The 20245-nt window shown below is 40.3% G+C and overlaps 1 protein-coding gene across 1 annotated transcript in view; it reads left to right on the top strand.

The window, feature by feature from the left end:
• The first annotated feature begins 3971 nt into the window (after positions 1 to 3971).
• LOC148574755 (uncharacterized) overlaps positions 3972 to 20245 on the top strand; it is a 43985-nt gene continuing 27711 nt past the window's right edge. Inside the window, exon 1 of the mRNA XM_088505950.1 lies at positions 3972 to 4513. Within this exon, the coding sequence (XP_088362076.1) occupies positions 3972 to 4513 (542 nt within the window). The remainder of the gene's footprint in view (positions 4514 to 20245) is intronic.

The raw sequence follows: 20245 nt of genomic DNA on the forward strand, positions 1-20245 counted from the left end.
ATAATCATCACCTTCATCACGTTCTTGGGTGTGAATGGATATCTTAGAAGAGAAATAAGAAGAATTGAATAGAAAACAGTAGTACTTTGCATTAATCTTTGAGGAACAGCAGAGCTCCACACCTTAATCTATGGAGTGTAGAAACTCTACCGTTGAAAATACATAAGTGAAGGTCCAGGCATGGCCGAGATGGCCAGCCCCCTAAAACGTGATCAGAGGATCATAAGGTAATCCAAAGATGATTAATACAATAGTAAGAGGTCCTATTTATAATAAACTAGCTACTAGGGTTTACATGAGTAAGTATTTGATGTATAAATCCACTTCCGGGGCCCACTTGGTGTGTGTTTGGGCTGAGCTTAAGTGTTCCACGTGCAGAGGCCATTTGTGGAGTTGAACGTCAGTTTCTGTGCCAGTTTGGGCGTTCAACTCTGGTTTTGGATCCTTTTCTGGCACTGGACGCCAGATTTGGGCAGAAGGCTGGCGTTGAACGCCAGTTTACGTCGTCAATTCTTGGCCAAAGTATGGACTATTATACATTGCTGGAAAGCTCTGGATGTCTACTTTCCAACCCAATTGGAAGTGCGCCATTTCGAGTTCTGTAGCTCCAGAAAATCCACTTTGAGTGCAGGGAGGTCAGAATCCAACAGCATCAGCAGTCCTTTTTCAACCTCTGAATCTGATTTTTGCTCAAGTCCCTCAATTTCAGCCAGAAATTACCTGAAATTACAGAAAAACACACAAACTCATAGTAAAGTCCAGAAATGTAAATTTAACACAAAATCTATTAAAAACATCCCTAAAAGTAACTAGATCCTACTAAAAACATACTAAAAACAATGTCAAAAAGCGTATAAATTATCCGCTCATCACTTATGCTTCTAAAACTTTAGATGGTGCCCAGTCTAATTATACTACCACTAAAAAGGAACTTTTAGCCATTGTTTTTACTTTGGATAAATTCCGGACTTATTTACTTGGAACCAAAGTGGTAGTATATTCAGACCATGCGGCTTTAAAATACTTGCTAGCTAAGAAATTGTTAAAACCAAGGTTAATCCGTTGGATATTGCTATTGCAAGAGTTTGATTTAAAGATCAAAGATAGGAGTGGTTCCCAAAAATTTGTGGCGGACCACTTGAGTCGCCTAGAACATATTAAAAGTGACTCCACTACTATCAATGATGCATTTCCACTTGATAGCTTGCAAGGAATATCTGAGATGGTTCCTTGGTATGCCCCCATAGCTAATTATTTGGTTAGTCGCACCTTTCCTTCAAATTTTTCTAAACATCAAAAGGACAAGCTCAAGAGCAAGTCCAAGCATTACATATGGGATGACCCATATTTGTGGAGATGTGGTGCTGGCCAAATAGTTAGAAGGTGTGTTCCATAATCTGAAATCCAGTCTATTTTAGAGGAATACTACTCTTCTGAGAATGGTGGACACTTTGGTCCTCAAAGAAATGCAAGAAAGATTTTAGACTGCAAATTTTGGTGGCCCACACTTTTTAAGGATGCTAATATTTTCTGTGACTCTTGCCACCAATGCCAGAGGTTTGGAAACATATCTAAGAGGGATGAGATGCCCCAACAACTCATGTTGTTTTGTGAAATTTTTTATGTTTGGGGCATTGACTTCATGGGTCCATTTTCAAACTCGAATAGTTTCTTATATATTCTGTTAGCTGTTGATTATATTTCTAAGTGGGTGGAAGCAATTCCTACCCGCAATGATGATGCTAACATGGTTGTTTCTTTTGCTAGGAATAATATTATTTGTCACTTTGGATCACTGATGCCAATGCATTTTAGGCTAGTTTCACAAGCCTTTTTCATTTGTTTTCATTAGGTTTTATACACTTTCTTGAGCTATAAGCAAGTATTTGGGTGAGAATTTCATACATCCCTTAATTCAATTAAACTTGATTATTTATGTGCTTTTCATAAGATTTTATGAAAATTTTACTTGATGATTGAATGATGCAAACATCTTGTGATTATAGCAAACTTTGATGCAATTGTTTGATTGATAATAGGTGGAAAATAAGCTAAGAAAGGGCAAACAAACAAGCAACAAAAGGGTTATGGAAAGGAGCAAAGGAAGCAACATTGGTGGCCAAAGTTGGCTCACTAACGTTGCCTCAAACGTTGATGAAGAAGAGAGGCCAAAGTTGGAGCCAAAGCTGGCCTCCAACGTTATCTTAAACGTCCATGCTCAAGAGGTGCAAATTTAGAGCCAAAGTTGGCCTCCAACTTTGCCTCAAACATCTATAATCAAGAAGCCATAGTTGGAGCCAAAGTTGGCCTCCAACTTTGCTTCAAACGTGGCTAAGGCAAGGAAGAGAAGTCAATGTTTGAGCCAAAGTTGGACCTCAAATGCTACCTCAAACGTTGGCCATGAGGATTTCACGGTGCATAGTTGGAGTCAAAGTTGGCCTCCAACTATGCCTCAAACTACTCAATTCAAGGTACATAGTTGGAGCCAAAGTTGGCCTCCAACTATGCCTCAAACTACTAAACTCATGGTGCAACGTTGGAGGGAAAGTTGGTGATGTGCTCGATGATTTTCAAGTTTTTGGAGTTGGAAAAATGTGCAATGATGCGTACGTATGGGCGACGCACACGCGTGGGTAAGAAAACGTTGATGCACCAATGTTGGGTCAAACTTAATCGCAAACGTTCCAGAATTATGTTGCAAAGTTTGACCCAAGGTTCTTGCTCAAACGTTGAATCCCAATGTGAACTCCAATGTCAATTACAACTTCAATACAAAATGGCACCCATGCAGAGTATGAACGTTAATTTGCAAACGCCCTCATCAACGTTACTAAAGGCCACTCCTAACTAGCTTCAACAGAGGCCAAAGCCCACATCTAAAGACTTCAAGACTGAATGAAGAAAGTGTACAAATAGATAGAATTGAAGTTAGTTAGGAATTACTTTTTGAACTTTTGAATTTTACACTTTTAGGAAGATTGAAAGGGGAAACCCTGAATTACTTTCTCTGTACTTTTCTTTCTAGTTCATGTACTTTCTTTCCGTTTCCATTTTCTGTTAGAATTGAGCTATGAACAACTAAACCCATCTTCATTGGGTTAGGGAGCTCTATTGTAATTTAATGGATCAATTATAGTTTTCATTCTTCTTCTTCTTTCCTTTCTCTTTGATTTACTTGAAAGCTTTTGATCTTCATCAAATTTAGTAGTTGTCTTGGAAAAGAAGCTACTCATACTTGGATTTTCTTTGAACCTTGGAAGAGGAATAAGGAAATCATATTCTTGCTTTCTTATGTTGGACCAAATTGGGGGTTGGATGGATATAGTGACATATAATCCTACCAATACTTTGATTTGGAAATATATGTGGTATAATTAGTGACCATACTTCATCTCTTCTCATGAGCAATTAGATCAAGGAATTGGAAAATTGTTCAAGCTTAGAGAGATTAGATTGCCAAGGAATTGGGATTCAATCACCTAAGATTGCCAAGAGATCAATGAGTTGCATAGATTGAGGAAGAGATGAGAATGAACTTGATCTGGAGAATACAATATCTCCTGATCCCAATAAACTCCCCATCTCTGATCTTCCCATTCTCTTTACTTTCTGTTGTTTACTTTTATGCTTAATCACCCCATTCCCATTTATTTTCTTACAATTTACTTTCTGCCATTTACATTCCGCCATTTACTTTCTGTCATTTACATTCCTTGCTATTTACTTTTCCCGCCATTTAATTTTCTACACCTCCAAATTCAAATATGCTTAGTTCAACTAGAACACTCATCTAATTAAAGTTGCTCAACCAATCAATTCCTGTGGGATTCGACCACACTCTATTGTGAGTTTTTACTTGACGACAATTCGATATACTTGCCGAATGGAAATTTTTTGAGAGACAAGTTTTCGTGCATCAATCACCACGAGCAATCATGAGTGATCGAGGCTCTCATTTTTGTAACAGAAGAATGACAGGTTTGATGAAGAAATATGGCATCATTCACAAGGTGGCGACGGCTTACCATCCCCAAACAAATGGCCAAGCCGAGGTGCCTAATAGAGAGATCAAGTGCATACTCGAGAAGATTGTTAAACCTCATAGAAGGGGCTGGAGCTCTAGGCTTGGAGATGCGCTATGGGCTTATCGGACAGCTTACAAGACACCCATCGACATGAGTCCGTTCCGCCTAGTCTACGGAAAGGCTTGTCACTTTCTAGTAGAGGTAGAACATAAAGCTTATTGGGCTATGAAGGAATGCAACTCAGGATTGGGAGGAGCCAAAATTGAGAGAAAATTACAACTGGAGGAATTGGAATGCCTTCATCTAGAAGCGTATGAAAACTCAAGGCTCTACAAAGAAAAGGTGAAGGCGGTACATGACAAGAACAACAAGAGAAGAGAGTTTAGAGTTGGGGATCAAGTCCTTCTCTACAACTCAAGGTTGAGATTAATGCCGGACAAACCGAGGTCAAGATGGGATGGACCCTACATGTTGGAGAAGGTGGAACCGTATGGAGTTGTCCACCTAAGTCACCCCTCAAGCCCTACCTTCTTCAAAGTCAATGGCCACCGTTTAAAGCTTTATCATGGTGTGAAAGTGAAGAACAACAAGGAGCTGGAGATCTTCCTCTTGAAGGATCCAACAAAGGAAGAGAACTGAGCCTATGGACCGTCCAGCTTAAGGACGTTAAAGAAAAGTGCCAGGTGGGAGGTAACCCACCATGGTATGATATTCCGTTTTATAGTTCTATTTTATTTATTTGCTTATAATTATTTCATTAGTTGTCTTTGTTAATTTTCAAATAAGCATGTTTCCCTTTTGTTCTGCGTTATTTAAAAAAAAAAGAAAAAAAAAAGCATCCCATGCGTAAAGCGTCATAAGGATGCTGGCGCTCTCTGGTATATTTTCCCGAGAGTTGCGCTGGAACTGTGCGGGTGGTGTATTGATGAGTCCATATTTTACGATATATTTTTGGTTTGATTTGAGTGGATTTCATCATATAAACCCACATTCCATCTAAATAGCATGCTTTTGTGATTTCTTCCTAAATTTAGATTAAATGTGAAAACATGCTCTTTTGCACTTAATTTAGTCAATTTTAATTTACTTTAATCTCATTCGGTGCCTTGATGTATTTGTTAAGTAATTTTAGGTTTCCAAGGCAAGTATGGGTTGAAGGAGTTAGGAAAAGAGCATGCAAAAGGGAAGAAACCATGAGGAAATGGAGTTTGGAAGTTTCAGCACCCGTGCGTACGCACAAGTATGCGTGTGTACGCACAAGAAAGATTTGTGAGTGACGCGTACACGTGACCCACGCGTATGCGTGACCCGAATTACGTCAGCTCATTAATTGCAAATCACTGGGGGCGATTTTTGGGCCTCCAAGACCCAGTCCAACTCATTTCTGAAGCTATAAGAGGCCAAAGTGAAGCTGAATGAAGGGGGGCAATTAGGTTTAGTTTTTATGATGTTTTGTCTTAGTTTCTAGAGAGAGAAGCTCCCCCTCTCTCTAGAATTAGGGTTTTTATCTTAGTTTCCTTTTAATTTCAGCACTTTAATTCTTGCTTTAGTGTAGTTTCATTTATGTTTCTATGCTTCTTGTCTTTATCTTCTTCATCTCTTTTATTATTTTCTCTTTTATGTCAATTTTCATGTTATGAACACTTTTGTTATTTTAATTCCAATTAATGCAAATTTATGTTTCTATGTCATTTATTGCTTTCTTTAGTTGTCATTGTCATTTTCTTGCTTTGGTAGCTTTAGAATTTATTTTAATGCATTTTTAATATTATTTTATTTTCATGCACACCAAGTGTTTGATAAAATGCTTGGCTTAGTTTTTCTACACTCTTGGCTTGAAATTTTTGACTTTGGTGATCCTTGAGTCATTGATGTCCATTCTTGTTTAATATATTAGAGTAGTTAGTTGATTTGGTTTTCCTTGACTCTATGTGCCCTTAGTGTTGACATAGGACTTAGGGATTGAAATTAACTATGCCTATTTGACTTATCTTCGATATAAGGTTCACTAAGTAGGATTAACTCTTCATAATCATCATGTGTTTGTGGTCAATGGCTAGGATAGGTAACCTTAGCCTTCAGTTACTTGCCAAGAGGTTTTCTTGCATTTTAATTTTTCTTTCCTTGTCTTTAATTGCTTTTGACTTTTATTGCTTTAATGTTTAATTCCTTGCATGTTTAGTTTTCACACTCTTGGTTGAGAAATTTGGGTGTTTGGGTGGAATTGAATTGTGGATATCCATTCCGCATTGTGTGAGAATAATTAATTGGTTTGGTTTCCATTGACGCTAGTCTTTCACTAAGTAATTAGTGAGTTGACTAGAACTTATGGATTGAGATCAATTATGCTTTTGACTAATTCTCAAGGAGGATTGATTGATTTGGATTGATCTCACATAATTGCCATGTTTGTGGTCTATAACTAGGATAGGAATCCTTAATTATCCACTTCTTGCCAAGAGTCCTTTTTAGCTTTCAATTTCCATTTCCATTGCTTTTGATTGCTTTCCTTTTAATTCCTTGCATGATCATTTAATTCCTTGCTATTTACATTTCTTGCTCTCTTGCTTTCCCAATTCTCACAAACTCCCTTGATCTCATAGCCAATAATATGATATTTCATTGCAACTCCTAGGAAAGACGACCCGAGGTTTAATTACTCTTAGTTATTTTGTATTGACTTTATTATTTGATTGATGCTCAATTGTTGGGTTTGGTCTATACTTACAAAGGACATATTTTACTTTTAGTGTAAAAATCCAAACCCGTGCAGTTAGGCGTTATCATGTGTCTGGCGCACAACCCATCTCACGCATATGCATGACTGATAAATGATGAGCAGATAATTTATACGCTTTTTGGCATTGTTTTTAGTATGTTTTTAGTATATTTTAGTTAGTTTTTATTATGTTTTTATTAGTTTTTATTCAAAAACCATATTTTCTGGACTTTACTATGAGTTTGTGTATTTTTCTGTGATTTCAGGTACTTTCTGGCTGAAATTGAGGGACTTGAGCAAAAATCTGATTCAGAGGCTGAAAAAGGACTGCAGATGCTGTTGGATTCTGACCTCCATGCACTCGAAGTAGATTTTCAGGAGCTACAGAAGCCCAATTGGCGCACTCTCAATTGCTTTGGGAAGTAGACATTCTGGGCTTTCCAGCAATATATAATAGTTCATACTTTGCTCGAGATTTGATGGCCCAAACCGGCGTTCTAAGTCAGCATAAAAATTTTGGCGTCAAAACGCCAGAACTGGCATAAAAGCTGGAGTTAAAAGCCCAAACTGGCACAAAAGCTGGCGTTTAACTCCAAGAAAAGTCTCTACATGTGAAAGCTTTAATGCTCAGCCCAAGCACACACCAAGTGGGTCCTGGAAATGGATTTCTGCACTAACTATTCTAGCTTACTCATTTTCTGTAACCCTAGGTCACTAGTTTATTATAAAAACTACTCTTAGTGATTCATTTTGTACCTCATAACATTTTACATCTGAATTTTGTATCTTCTACGGAATGAGTCTCTAAACCTCATGGTTGGGGGTGAGGAGCTCTGTTGTATTTTGATGAATTAATGCAATTACTACTGTTTTCCACTCAATCACGCTTGTCTCTATTCTAAGATATTCACTCGTACTTCAACTTGATGAATGTGATGATCCGTGATACTCATCACCGTTCTCGACCTATGAATGCGTGCCTGACAACCACCTCCGTTCTACCTTAGACTGAGTGCTTATCTCTTAGCCTTCTGATTCAGATCAGAGTCTTCGTGGTATAGGCTAGAATTATTGGCAGCCATTCTTGAGATCCGGAAAGTCTAAACCTTGTCTGTGGTATTCCGAGTAGGATCTGGGAAGGGATGACTGTGACGAGCTTCAAACTCGCAAGTGCTGGGCATAGTGACAGACGCAAAAGGATCAATGGATCCTATTCCAGCATGAGTGAGAACCGACAGATGATTAGCCGTACGGTGACAGCGTATTTGGACCATTTTCACTGAGAGGACAGATGGTAGTCATTGACAATGGTGATCCACCAACATACAGCTTGCCATGGAAGGATCCTTGCGTGCGTGAAGAAGAAGACAGTAGGAAAGTAGAGATTCAGAAGACAGAGCATCTCCAAAACCTCAACCTATTCTCCATTACTGCATACCAAGTATTTATTTCATATTCTTTTACTTCTTACAATTAAATCTGAGAACTATTGATATCCTGACTAAGAGTTACAAGATAACCATAGCTTGCTTCAAGCCGACAATCTCCGTGGGATCGACCTTTACTCACGTAAGGTATTACTTGGACGACCTAGTGCACTTGCTGGTTAGTTGTGCGGAATTGCAAAAGTGTGATTGTGATTTCGTGCACCAATAAACTCCAATTTTGTGGTTTATATTGTGTAGAATTTGAGGGGTTTTGTCAATATTTTTCACACTTATTCACAAGAATTGCATGGTTTTGTGTTCTCTTCCTAATATTACTTCATGATGGAAAACATGCTTCTTTTGCCTTAGAATTGCCATATTTTGATCCTCTTTTATTACCATTCGATGCTGTGACGTGTTTGTTGAGTGATTTAAAAATTTATAGGGCAAGAATGGCCTAGAAGAGAGAAATAAAGCATGCACAAGTGGAAGGAACATGAAGATTTGGATTTTGGGAATTTCAGCATGGGCGCGTACGGGCACCTCGCGCACACACGTGGGTGCGGACAGCTGGAAACGGCGCGCGAAGATCGGCGCATCTGCGTGGATTAGCAAAACCCCCCCATTGACGCGCACGCGTACATGTCGCGCATGCGTGGATCGCAAAAATCAATCAGCGCGCACGCGTGTATGGCGCGTACGCGCGACAAGCTGCACGTGACCTCATTAAAAGAAATCGTGCCTGGCGATTTCTGAGGCTGAAGAGGCCCAAATTCAAGCTGGTTCTGCATGGAAAAGACCCAATGATGCTAGGGGGAAAATGGCGGATCATTCATTCACACTTAGACACAATTTTAGCTAGTTTTTGGTTTTTGTTCTTCTAGAGAAAGAAACCCTTGTTCCTCTCAAGATCTAGTTTGATTTGATCTTTTCTTGTTAAATTATGAATTGGATCTTGTTGATTTCTAGTTTTGATTACTTAATTTGAATTTCTTAGTTTAATTTTGTTTAGATCTTGTGTTAGATTTTTGTTTTCTTGTCAATTGTCATTTTCTACCCATTTTGTGAATCTTATGGATCTTGAATTGTTAATGTTAAATTGATGATTTCCATGATTAATTGTGTTGCTTGAGTGATTTTACATTGATAACTGTTAGTGGGTACTTGTTAATTTCAATTTAATTTCATTTTGAATATGTCTTTTAGTGATGCTTACCATGTGTTTGATGAAATATTTCCTTTGATTATGGAGTAGTTTTCTTTACTCTTGGCTTAGGCTAAGGGAATTGAGTGACCTTGAGTCATTGGGTCTCATTGAATTGGTGATTTGAGAACCCTTGGTGATCAACTTGATACCCATTAACACTAACCCACTACTAATCTAATTAGTAGATAGGTTGGAACTTATGGGTTGATGTGATTAAACCTATTTGACGTACTTCAAACTTAGGAGTAGACACTACGTACTTAAGGCTTTTAGGAAGTAGACTTAATGGGTTGGTACCTCATAATTATCAATATTTAGTATGTAGACAAGGATGGAGATCTCAATTTCTCATGCCTAGCCAAGAGTTGCTTTTATTATTCATATTTGAAAACCCAAAATTTCAATTGCTTAATTCTAGTTATAGTTACTTGTTAGTTTTAGAGTAGAATTATATCATTCATTCTCTTATTAGTTTGGAATTGCTCATACCTTGCTTTAGCTACTTGACTTAGTTTCTTGCATCTTAAGATTTCTTGTTTGCTTAAGTCCTTTTGTTTAAATCTTTGCTCATGACTTGCAACCCCGAAATTCTAACCAATGTTGAAGCACATGTTTGCCCATTCCTTGTAAGACGACCTGAGGTTTGAATACTTCGGTTACTTTTATTGGGGTTGAACTTGTGACAACCAATTTCTTAAAATTTGATCTGAGAGTTGACTATCGGTTTGGACTATACTAGCAACGGAAATATTTTGTGAAATTCTGAACCGGTGTACATTCTTAGCACCATCAAATTTTTGGCTCCGTTGCTGGGGAATGGTTGCAACATATGCCTTGATATTGGTTATGTGAATACGTGAATAGTATAGATAGTTTATTTGCTTTCAATACTTAGTTATAGTTTAGATTTCTTTTGTATGTGTGCTATGACTCCCAAGTTTGATGACTCGGTCTCATCCGAATTCTAGCTTAGCCGAGTTTGGCCCTTAGATTGAAAGAACTTTGTTACACACTCGGCAAGCTAGACGACGGTTGGACTATACGGCTAGTACTTTGGCCTCTCTTGAGGAACACATAGAATCACTAGACGATACCGAGACTGACTTGGAGTCTGCTACTTCCTATTCTTCTGTTGGCACTACTAATACATCTTTGCATCCCACAGGTGAACCATACATGACGGAGCCACGCCGGATCACTTTGCATGAGCAAGGGGCTCCGGATATCATACTTCAACCTTTGCAAACGAGGTATCCCAACCTTGATCCAAACTTTGAGTTGAAGAATAGCTTGATAAATCTACTTCCTAAGTATCATGGGTTGCCGGGTCAAGACCCCATCCGACATCTAAGAGATTTTCAAGTTGCTTATTCTACGACTCGAAGGCATGGAGCCGATGAGGTGGCTATTATGGTTTTTGCCTTTCCCTTCTCTCTTGAGGGGCAAGCAAAGACATGGTTTTACTCACAACTGGATGAGATGGTGACAAATTGGGATTTCTTGAGAAGAGAGTTTCTAGACAAATTCTTTCCACCGGAGAAGACCGACTACATCCGGAAGGAGATTTCGGGTATAATGCAAAAGGACCAAGAGAGTTTGTATGAGTATTGGACTCGGTTCAAGAGGCTATTGGAATCTTATTCACGCCATGGATTGGATACTCACTTGCTCATCAGTTATTTCACTGGAGGTCTTTGTGCGGAAGATAGAAGATTGCTCACCGCTTCTCGTGGTGGTTCTCTTTCAAAAAACAAGACGGCGGGAGAAGTTTGGAGCTTGATAAATGATGTTGCCGAGGCTACACAACATGTAAGGGTGAGAAGTAATCGTCTTAAGGGTGTAGCGGAAGCATCCCCTTCCAAGACAAGCTTAACCAAGGCGCTTGGGGACATGACCATTATCCTTACACAGATACAAAAAGATCAAAAAGCATTCTACTCCATCCAAGACATCCAAGCTCCACCCCAAGTTGCTCAACTTGAAGGCCCTCCTAGAATTTATAGTTTGTGCTCTAGCACCACACATTACACCGATTAATGTCATCAAATTCAAGAGGAGTATGCCCTTGCCATGGTCAATGTGAACTACAACAATCGTCCACCCTATCCCTCTCAAGGACAAAACAATTACTCTCATGGTAATAATCAAAATCAAAGGTGGAGGGATAATGCACAAGGGAGCAATCAAAACCAAATATGGAGCAACTCTTCTTCTCACTACAACAACAACCAATCTTCATCCCAATACCACCATAACAACAACAACCACCAAGCCAACCAAAATCATCACAACCAAAACCAAAACAACTAAACCAAATACCAAGCACCACATCATAAACAACAATCCAACCAAGCCTCTTCATCTTCCAATAATCAAGTTGATGAGCTTAGAGCTACCATGGAGAAACAAGAGGAGAACAATAAGGCTCAATTCAATACCTTGAGTGCACAATATGGTAACATGAGTGCTCAACTAGCCAATCTCACTGACATAATTTCGAAGTTGTCCTTGTCCTCCTCCAACAACAACACCAACCAATTCTCAAGCTCTTCTAATCTTCCATCCCAACCTCTTCCAAACCCCAAGGGCGGTCTCAACGCCATCACTCTACGGTCGGGAACTACATTGGAGGAGATACCTCCTAGGGTCATGGAAAACATTCATGAGGAAGAAGTGGTTGTTGAAGCTTCACATGAAGAAGAGGAGGTAGACAAAAGGCATGAGGAAGAAGGAGTAAGCCTTAAGGAACCTAAGAGGAAAGCTATAGTGGATGAGTCCATTCCTATCCCATTCCCTTCCATGGTGAAGAAGGCAAAGAAGACTCCAGAGTTTGATTTAAATATGCTTCAAGTGTTCAAGAAGGTGGAGGTCACCATCCCACTTCTTGACGCCATCCAACAAATTCCAAAGTATGCAAAATTCTTGAAGGACTTGTGTACACACAAGGATAGGATAGGTGAGTTGGAGACATTATCCTTGGATAATTCTATTTCTTCCTTAATGAAGCCTAATCCTGAGAAGTATAGCGATCCTGGACCTTGTTTGGTGTCTTGTAGTATTGGTGGAATTGCTTTTCATGATGATCTAGGGGCTTGCGTAAGCATCATGCCCTTATCTATCTTTGTGCGGTTAAATTTGGCTCCATTAAAGAGGTCGACGGCAAAATTTGCCTTAGCCAACAAGAGCGTAATTACCGTTGTGGGAATAGCAGAGGATGTACTTGTGGCGATCAAGGACTTGGTATTTTCAATTGACTTTTACATCCTTGAAATGCCTCCAATAGAGAATAGAAGCTCCTCCTCCGTTCTACTTGGTAGACCCTTCCTTAAGACCTCTAAATTCAAGCTAGATGCCTTCACCGGTACATATTTCTTTGAGGTCGGAGACAAGACTATCAAGTTTAATTTGGAAGAAGCCATGAAGCACCCTCCCGAAGAGCATTCCATTCTCCGGTGTGATGTAATCGATGAAGTGGTATCGGAAGTGAGAAAAGAAGACCACAACAAGTTGTGCTACCTTATTGTTGAAGAGATGGATTACCAAGAAGGTGAACAAGAGGAAGTTGTTGAGAATGAACTCCGTGAGCTTGATGAAAAGGAACCTCATCTTGAGGCAAAGAGTGAACTGAAGCCTCTTCCATCTCATTTGAAATATGCTTTCTTAGAGGACAACCAAAGGTTTTCGGTCATTATTGCTAGTGAGCTTTCTAGTGAAGAAGAAGGAAAGCTCCTAGATGTTCTAAGAAAGTACAAGGAAATTGGTTGGAGCTTAGCTGATATTGTGGGGATTGACCCCCACAAGTGCATGCATCGTATCTTTCTCCAAGAGGGAGCTCGGCCGGTTAGGCAACCACAAAGAAGGCTCAACCCAACCATCATTGATATGGTAAAGAAGGAGGTCACTAGGCTACTTGACGCAGGTATCATATACCCAATTTCTGATAGTGAGTGGGTGAGCCCGGTCTAGGTTGTTCCCAAAAAATCGGGCATCATTGCGGTAAGAAAGGATGATGGTAAAGTGGTCACCAAGAGAGTACAAAATGCTTGGCAAGTGTGCATCGATTATCGAAGGTTGAATGCCGTTACAAGGAAGGACCACTACCCTTTGCTCTTTATCGATTAGATGTTGGACCGGTTGGCGGGTAAATCCCATTATTGCTTTCTTGATGAATTCACTGGTTACTTCCAGATTCACATTGCTCCTGAAGATCAGGAAAAGACCACATTCACTTGCCCTTTTGGCACCTTTGCTTACAAAAGGATGCCATTTGGACTATGCAATGCACCTGCTACTTTTCAGCGGTGTATGATGGTGCACGAAATTGTGATGTCCAGGCTCAAACAATCCCTGGCAACGTGAGCAACTTGGTGCTCTGATCTCAATACATAATTGTCACAACTTCGATACAACTAACCAGCAAGTGCACTGGGTCGTCCAAGTAATACCTTACGTGAGTAAGGGTCGAATCCCACGGAGATTGTTGGTATGAAGCAAGCTATGGTCACCTTGTAAATCTCAGTCAGGCGGATATAAAATAATTATGGAGTTTTCGAATTTAATATAATAAATAGAATAGGGATAGAGATACTTATGTAAATCATTGGTAGGAATTTCAGATAAGCGAATAGAGATGCTTTTCGTTCCTCTGAACCTCTGCTTTCCTGCTATCTTCATCCAATCAGTCTTACTCCTTTCCATGGCTGGCTTTATGTGATACATCACCACTGTCAATGGCTACTTTCGGTCATCTCTCGGGAAAATGATCCAATGCCCTGTCACGGCACGGCTAATTGTCTGGAGGCATCACCCTTGCCAATGGCTTCATCTTATCCTCTCAGTGAATAATATGCTCACGCACCCTGTCACGGCACGGCTATTCATCTGTCGGTTCTCGATCATGCTGGAATAGGATTTACTATCCTTTTGCGTCTGTCACTAACGCCCTGCAATCGCGAGTTCGGAGCTCGTCACAGTCATTCAATCATTGAATCCTACTCGGAATACCACAGACAAGGTTTAGACCTTCCGGATTCTCTTGAATGCCGCCATCATTCTAGCTTACGCCACGAAGATTCTGGTTAGGAGATCTAAGAGATATTCATTCTAGCTTAATTCATGTAGAACAGAAGTGTTTGTCAGGTACGCGTTCATAAGGGAGAAGGATGATGAGCGTCACACATAATCATCACCTTCATCACGTTCTTGGGTGCGAATGGATATCTTAGAAGAGAAATAAGAAGAATTGAATAGAAAACAGTAGTACTTTGCATTAATCTTTGAGGAACAGCAGAGCTCCACACCTTAATCTATGGAGTGTAGAAACTCTACCGTGAAAATACATAAGTGAAAGGTCCAGGCATGGCCGAGATGGCCAGCCCCCTAAAACGTGATCAAAGGATCATAAGGTAATCCAAAGATGCCTAATACAATAGTAAAAGGTCCTATTTATAATAAACTAGCTACTAGGGTTTACATGAGTAAGTAATTGATGCATAAATCCACTTCCGGGGCCCACTTGGTGTGTGTTTGGGCTGAGCTTAAGTGTTCCACGTGCAAAGGCCATTTGTGGAGTTGAACGCCAGGTTTTGATCCATTTCTGGCGTTCAACTCTGGTTTTGGATCCTTTTCTGGCGCTGGACGCCAGATTTGGGCAGAGAGCTGGCGTTGAACGCCAGTTTACGTTATCTATTTTTGGCCAAAGTATGGACTATTATATATTTCTGGAAAGCCCTGGATGTCTACTTTCCAACGCAATTGGAAGCACGCCATTTCGAGTTCTGTAGCTCCAGAAAATCTACTTTGAGTGCAGGGAGGTCAGAATCCAACAGCATCAGCAGTCCTTCTTCAATCTCTGAATCTGATTTTTGCTCAAGTCCCTCAATTTCAGCCAGAAAATACCTGAAATCACAGAAAAACACACAAACTCATAGTAAAGTCCAGAAATGTGAATTTAACATAAAAACTAATGAAAACATCCCTAAAAGTAACTAGATCCTACTAAAAACATACTAAAAACAATGCCAAAAAGCGTATAAATTATCCGCTCATCACAACACCAAACTTAAACTGTTGCTTGTCCCCAAGCAACTGAAAATCAAATAGGATAAAAAGAAGAGAATATACTATAAATTCCAAACTATCAATGAAACAGAGCTCCAATCATATGAGCGGGACTTATAGCTTTTTGCCTCTTGAATAGTTTTGGCATCTCACTTTATTCATTGAGGTTCAGAATGATTGGCATCTATAGGAACTTCAGATTTCGAATAGTGTTATTGATTCTCCTAGTTCAGTATGATGATTCTTGAACACAGCTATTTTATGAGTCTTGGCCGTGGCCCTAAGCACTTTGTTTTCCAGTATTACCACCGGATACATAAATGCCACAGACACATAATTGGGTGAACCTTTTCAGATTGTGACTCAGCTTTGCTAAAGTCCCCAATTAGAGGTGTCCAGGGTTCTTAAGCACACTCTTCTTTTGCTTTGGACCTTGACTTTAACCGCTCAGTCTCAAGTTTTCACTTGACACCTACACGCCACAAGCACATGGTTAGGGACAGCTTGGTTTAGCCGCTTAGACCAGGATTTTATTCCTTTAGGCCCTCCTATCCACTGATGCTCAAAGCCTTGGGATCCTTTTTATTTCCCTTGCCTTTTGGTTTTAAGGGTTATTGGCTTTTTCTGCTTGCTTTTTCATTTTTCTTTCTATTTTTTTTTATTTTTTTTTCTGCAAGCTTTGTTCTTTGCTGCTTTTTCTTGCTTCAAGAATCATTTTTATGATTTTTCAGATTATCAAATAACATGTCTCCTAGTCATCATTCTTTCAAGAGCCAACATATTTAACATTCTTAAACAACAACTTCAAAAGACATATGCACTGTTCAAGCATACATTCAGAAAACAAGAAGCATTGTCACCACATCAATATAATTAAGCTAAGTTCAAGGATAAATTTGAAACTCATGTACTTCTTTTTCTTTTGAATTAAAACATTTTTCATTTAAGAGAGGTGATGGATTCATAGGACATTCATAACTTTAAGACAAAGTTACTAACTACTAATGATCATGTAATGAAGACACAAACATAGATAAGCACATAACATAGAAAACAGAAAACAGAAGAAAGAAGAACAAGGAATGAATCCACCTTAGTGATGGTGGCGTTTCCTTCTTGAGGAACCAATGATGTCCTTGAGCTCTTCTATGTCTCTTCCTTGTCTTTGTTGCTCCTCTCTCATTGCTTTTTGATCTTCTCTTATTTCATGAAGCATGATGGAGTGCTCTTGATGTTCCACCCTTAGTTGTCCCATATTGGAACTCAATTCTTCTAGGGAGGTGTTGATTTACTCCCAATAGTTTTGTGGAGGAAAGTGCATTTGAGGCATCTCCGGGATCTCATGGTGGTGAGCTTCCTGCGCCTCTTGAGCTCCATGAATGGGCTCTCTTGCTTGCTCCATCTTTTTCTTAGTGATGGGCTTCTCTTCCTTAATAGGAATGTCTCCTTCTATGAAAGCTCCAGCTGAGTAACATAGATGGCAAATGAGGAGAGGGAAGGCTAACCTTGCCATAGTGGAGGACTTGTCAGCCACCTTGTAGAGTTCTTGAGGTATAATCTCATGAACTTCCACCTCTTCTCCAATCATGATGCTATGGATCATGATGGCCCGGTCTATAGTAACTTCAGACCGGTTGCTAGTGGGACTGATTGAGCATTGAATGAACTCCAACCATCCTCTAGCTACAGGCATGAGGTCCAATCTTCTTAGTTGAACTGGCTTGCCTTTGGAGTCAATCTTCCATTGAGCTCCTTCTACACATATGTCCATAAGGACTTGATCCAACCTTTGATCAAAGTTGACTCTCCTTGTGTAGGGGCGTGCGTTCTCTTCCATGTATGGCAAGTTGAATGCCAACCTCACATTTTCCGGACTAAAATCTAAGTATTTCCCCCGAACCATTGTAACATAGTTCTTTGGATCCGGGTTCTTACTTTGATCATGGTTCTTGGTGATCCATGCATTGGCATAGAACTCTTGAACCATTAGGATGCCGACTTGTTGGATGGGATTTGTTAGAACTTCCCAACCTCTTCTTTGAATTTCATGTCGGATCTCCGGATACTCATTTCTTTTGAGTTTAAAAGGGACCTCAGGGATCACCTTCTTCTTGGCCACAACATCATAGAAGTGGTCTTGATGGGCTTTGGAGATGAACCTTTCTATCTCCCATGACTCGGATGTGGAAGCTTTTATCTTCCCTTTCCCTCTTCTAGAGGATTCTCTGGTCTTGGGTGCCATCAATGGTAATGGAAAAACACCTATGCTTTTACCACACCAAACTTAGAATATTGCTCGCCCTCGAGCAATAAACAAAAGAATAGAAGAAGAAGAAAAGAAATATGGAGAGGGAGAGGGAGATGTGGTTTCGGCCAAGGAGAGTGTAGAGGGGTGTGTTGTGTGAATTTGATGAAGGATAGAGGACTTTATATAGGGAAGGGAGGGGGGGTTAAGGTTCGGCCATATGGGTGGGTTTGGGTGGGAAATTGGTTTTGAATTTTTGAAGGTAGGTGGAGTTTATGAGGTAGGTTTATGGGGAAGAGTGGATGGATGTGAGTGGTGAAGAGGTGATGGGGAAGAGAGTTTGAGGTGACTGGTGAAGGGTTTTTGGGGAAGAGTGTTTATGGGGTTGTGTGAAAGAGAGTGGTGAGAAGAAGTGAGTGGAGGTAGGTGGGGATCCTGTGGGGTCCACAGATCCTAAGTGGATCCTGTGGGGTCCACAGATCCTGAGGTGTTCAAGAAATTACATCCCTGCACCCATTAGGCATGTAAAAATGCCTTTTACCCAACTCTGGGCGTTCAGCGCCAGGTTGGTGGCCATTTTGGGCGTTCAACGCCCATTTGTGTGCTATTTCTGGCGTTGAATGCCAGAACCATGCCTGTTCTGGCGTTCAGCGCCCAGAAGCTGCCCATTTTGGGCGTTCAGCGCCAGAACCATGCTCTGTTCTGGCACTGAACGCCAGACAGATGCTCCTCCAGGGTGTGATTTTTCTTCTGCTATTTTTTGATTCCGTTTTCAATTTTTATATTTATTTTGTGACTCCACATGATCATTAACCTAGGAAAATATGAAAAACAAAAATAATAGAGTTAGATAAATAAACATTGGGTTGCCTCCCAACAAGCGCTTCTTTAATGTCAATAGCTTGACAGTGGGCTCTCATGGAGCCTCACAGATGTGCAGAGCTTTGTTGAAACTCTCCAACACCAAACTTAGAGTTTGGATATGGGAGTTTAACACCAAACTTAGAGTTTGGTTGTGGCCTCCCAACACCAAACTTAGAGTTTGACTGTGGGGGCTCTGGTTGACTCTGCTTTGAGAGAAGCTTTTTCTGCTTCCTCTCCATAGTTGTAGAGGGAGATCCTTGAGTTTTAAACACAAGGGAGTCCTCATTCCATTTAAGGACTATTTCACCTCTGTCAACATCTATCACAGCTCTTGTTGTGGCCAGGAAAGGTCTTCCTAGGATGATGGATTCATCCTCTTCCTTTCCAGTATCCAGGACTATGAAATCAGTAGGTATGTAAAGGCCCTCAACCTTTACTAATACGTCTTCTACTTGTCCATAAGCCTGTTTTCTTGAGCTGTCTGCCATCTCTAGTGAGATTTTAGCAGCTTGCACCCCATAGATTCCCAGTTTCTCTATTACAGAGAGGGGCATGAGGTTTATTCCTGAACCAAGGTCACACAGAGCTTTAAAGATCATAGTGCCTATGGTACAGGGTATTATGAACTTTCCAGGATCTTGTCTCTTCTGAGGTAATGTCAGTTGATCTAGATCACTCAGTTCATTGATGAACAAGGGAGGTTCAACTTCCCAAGTATCAATGCCAAATAATTTGGCATTGAGCTTCATGATTGCACCAAGAAACTTGGCAGTTTGCTCTTCAGTAACATCCTCATTCTCTTCAGAAGAGGAATACTCATCAGAGCTCATGAAGGGTATAAGGAGGTTCAATGGAATCTCTATGGTCTCTAGATGGGCCTCAGAGTCCTTTGGTTCCTCAGAGGGAAGCTCCTTATTGATCACTGGACGTCCCAGGAGGTCTTCCTCCTTGGGATTCACGTCCTCTCCTCTCCTCACAGGTTCGGCCATGGCGCTTATGTCAATGGCCTTGCACTCTCCTTTTGAATTCTCTTCTGTATTGCTTGGGAGAGTACTAGGAGGGATTTCAGTGATCCTTTTACTCAGCTGGCCCACTTGTGCTTCCAGATTTCTAATGGAAGACCTTGTTTCATTCATGAAACTTACAGTGGCCTTAGATAGATCAGAGACTAGATTTGCTAAATTAGAAGCATTTTGTTCAGAGTTCTTTGTCTGTTGCTGAGTGGATGCTGGAAAAGGCTTGCTATTGCTAAACCTGTTTCTTCCACCATTATTAAAGCCTTGTTGAGGCTTTTGATCCTTCCATGAGAAATTTGGATGATTTCTCCATGTTGAGTTATAGGTGTTTCCATAAGGTTCACCTAAGTAATTTACCTCTGCTATTGCAGGGTTCTCAGGATCATAGGCTTCTTCTTCAGAAGATGCCTCTTGAGTACTGTTGGATGCAGCTTGCATTCCATGCAGACTCTGAGAAATCATATTGACTTGCTGAGTCAATATTTTATTCTGAGCCAATATGGCATTCAGAGTATCAACTTCAAGAACTCCCTTCTTCATAGGCGTCCCATTACTCACAGGATTCCTTTCAGAAGTGTACATGAACTGGTTATTAGCAACCATGTCAATGAGTTCTTGAGCTTCTGCAGGCGTTTTCTTTAGGTGAATGGATCCACCTGCAGAAGTATCCAATGACATCTTT

The sequence above is a fragment of the Arachis ipaensis genome, chromosome B2, assembly GCF_059453495.1.
Source record: "Arachis ipaensis isolate K30076 ecotype BB chromosome B2, ASM5945349v1, whole genome shotgun sequence".
Lineage (NCBI taxonomy): Eukaryota > Viridiplantae > Streptophyta > Magnoliopsida > Fabales > Fabaceae > Arachis > Arachis ipaensis.